Below are 2,460 nucleotides of genomic sequence, written 5' to 3' on the forward strand. Positions count from 1 at the left end.
AAATTCATTATATTTTTCTATTATCATTTTCAAAGTATGTATATGATCTATCGTTGAGTAATTTTTCATGAAACCGGCTTGCTCTACTGGTTGGTTTTCGTCAATTTGAGGAGTAATCCTGCGCAGCAGTGTACTTGCAAAAACTTTGTACAAGCAGGACATTAGGCTGATTGGTCTGTAATTTGATATTAGTTTCGGATCTCCTTTTTTATATAGCAGGATGATATCAGATGTTGTCCACTGTGCAGGAATTTCTTTCTCTACAATGATACGGTTAAATATTTCAGTTAGTGGTTTGGTGAGAGAATCTTTCCCAGCTTTTATCATTTCATTACTGATTCCATCGGATCCAGGGCTTTTCCCTAGTTTAAGTTTTTTGATAGAGTATTCCACTTCATTTTCCATAATTGGAGGGACAGGGTCATTATTGAATACAGTTTGATTTGTTGCATTTTTTAAATGATGTTGTTTAGCATAAAGGTTTTCGAAAATTTTTGTGGCGATATGTGTTATTTCTTTTCTATTTGTTGCTAAAACACCTGTCTTCGACTTTAAGTGACACATCAGGCTTTTTGATGAGCTTAAGGATTTGTAGGCTTTTTTAATAGCTCCTGACTCGTTGATATACCTTTCCAAAGTTTCAAGCCTGTGATTTTGTTCATTAGTTCTTATTTTGTCATTTAATTCTCGGTATAGTTTACTCAACATATCTTTTTCTTGCTTTGTTTTTTTCTGTTTGCATGCTAAATTGTGTCTTTTGTTGATGAGTTCTTTTATTTCTTCTGTTATGATGTTATTGTTTCTTTTTCCATTGAGTACTTTAGCTTCTGCAACACTGTGGAGAATGCAGTTTTCGACCCTATCATAATGCTCTTGTAAAGTTAAAGAGCAATGATTATCATTACATTGTGGTGTTAATAACTGAGTTATAATATTGTGGAATTTCATCGGATCAAAACTGATTTGAGGTTTTTTGATATAGTGCTTACGCGACTTTTTTCCACTACACAGATTTAGCGTTGCTCTCACTAAGCGGTGGTCACTGGGGAATTTAAACCTGTTCAATGTGCTTACATTCGCTATCATTCTTGGAACATTAGTTGTTATGAAATCAATTTCGTTTAATGTGGTGCCATTCGGAGATTTCCATGTCCATCTTTTGCTTCCAGGTTTGTTAAACATTGTATTCATTATTTTAAGTTCGTGTTGTTGGCAGAAATCAATGAATAGTTCTCCTCTCTCGTTCCTTTCACCATATCCATATTTCCCTAGTACCCGGCTCTCATCATCTGTGGTTTGACCGATCTTCGCGTTCATATCGCCCATTAGTACAATGTTTTTTGTGCTTTTTTCTATGGCTTCCTGAAGAGAATTGTAGAATATCTCTATATCATTCCATTCAGCCCGTTCAGTGGGAGCGTACGCTTCTATGATTGTGAATAGTTGCTCGTTAAGTTTGACTTTAATTAGAGCGACTCTTTCTGATATTGGTAAAAAGTCTTGCACTTGAATGTTGTTAGACTTTTTAACAAGGAAGCCAATTCCTCGTTCACCTTTCGTTTCTCCGTAATAGTATATCACATATTTCCCTTTATCTTCTATATTCCATCCCTGTCTTCTTACTTCGGAAATCCCAATTATGGACCACTTTATTTCTGATAAAGCATGTTCAAGCTGTATCAGTCTTTCACTGCTGAGAAGAGATCTGACGTTAAGCGTGGCTATGTAGCATTTATTTGGTTTGTTTAGTTTCTTTTTGCTTGGAGGGTTATGGTCTACTACCCCCGCGGTGACCAGCCGAGGTGGGGGAGATGTAGAAGTTGGAGGCGGCTCAGTTCTTTGCTACAGTTTTTCCACTCTGTTATTGTTGTTTTTCAGAAGAGTTTCATTTTTACTTTCACTATCAGAGTGTCTCGTTACAAAGGATAGTATTGACTGCGGTGTCTGAGCATTGGCAGTATTATGACTGTCGTTAGGTTGCCTTGTTGCACGTTTCTTCATAAAAGTTTTTTTAGATTTTTTCGGCTGTTGATTTCCTGTAGTATCATCAGTGTAATTATCTGGTGAAAGAGATAAGTTTCGTTTAGTGTTTTTTCTATTGTCTTCAATTATTATGATTTTATCATATTTCAGTAATGCTATGAATATGTATATATAATCTAATGACTATGAAGTTTGGATCGTCTGGCTGGGCATTGCAACGATACTAAGTGCCTGGCAATGCATGACGTGATTTCTAATACTATTCCAAAGAAAATATTTGAAAATCAGACTTTATACTTTGATGTAATATTTTTTACCCCTTTATTACTTGTTATCTCCCAAAGCCATCTTGATCCAAACTTCATAGTCGCTGATCTTTCCTCCCTGTGTTGGAGACAATACGCAGATAAACTTTCAGCTTATATAATATAAAATAACGAAGGTTATTTTATATTATACACATGCACATACATGCAT

The 2,460-nt window shown here is 35.4% G+C and overlaps 1 protein-coding gene across 1 annotated transcript; it reads right to left on the reverse strand.

Moving 5' to 3' along the window:
- Positions 1 to 226: 226 nt before the first annotated feature.
- LOC138403048 (craniofacial development protein 2-like) lies at positions 227 to 2,460 on the reverse strand. The gene is made up of 4 exons (XM_069502002.1): positions 2,455 to 2,460; positions 1,058 to 1,842; positions 629 to 835; positions 227 to 260 (listed from the first exon to the last, which is right to left on the reverse strand). The coding sequence occupies exons 1-4, from the start codon at positions 2,458 to 2,460 to the stop codon at positions 227 to 229; spliced, it is 1,032 nt and encodes a 343-aa protein (XP_069358103.1).

Source organism: Maniola hyperantus, chromosome 11, assembly GCF_902806685.2.
Source record: "Maniola hyperantus chromosome 11, iAphHyp1.2, whole genome shotgun sequence".
Lineage (NCBI taxonomy): Eukaryota > Metazoa > Arthropoda > Insecta > Lepidoptera > Nymphalidae > Maniola > Maniola hyperantus.

Excerpts from the sequence above, each read along its gene's own strand:
- LOC138403048 (XM_069502002.1), bottom strand. Across the intron at positions 836-1,057 it reads AATGTAAGCACATTGAACAG|TGTTGCAGAAGCTAAAGTAC; the intron begins GTTTAAATTCCC and ends CATTCTCCACAG. Across the intron at positions 261-628 it reads AGGCTTGAAACTTTGGAAAG|AGAAAGAAATTCCTGCACAG; the intron begins GTATATCAACGA and ends GTATCATTGTAG.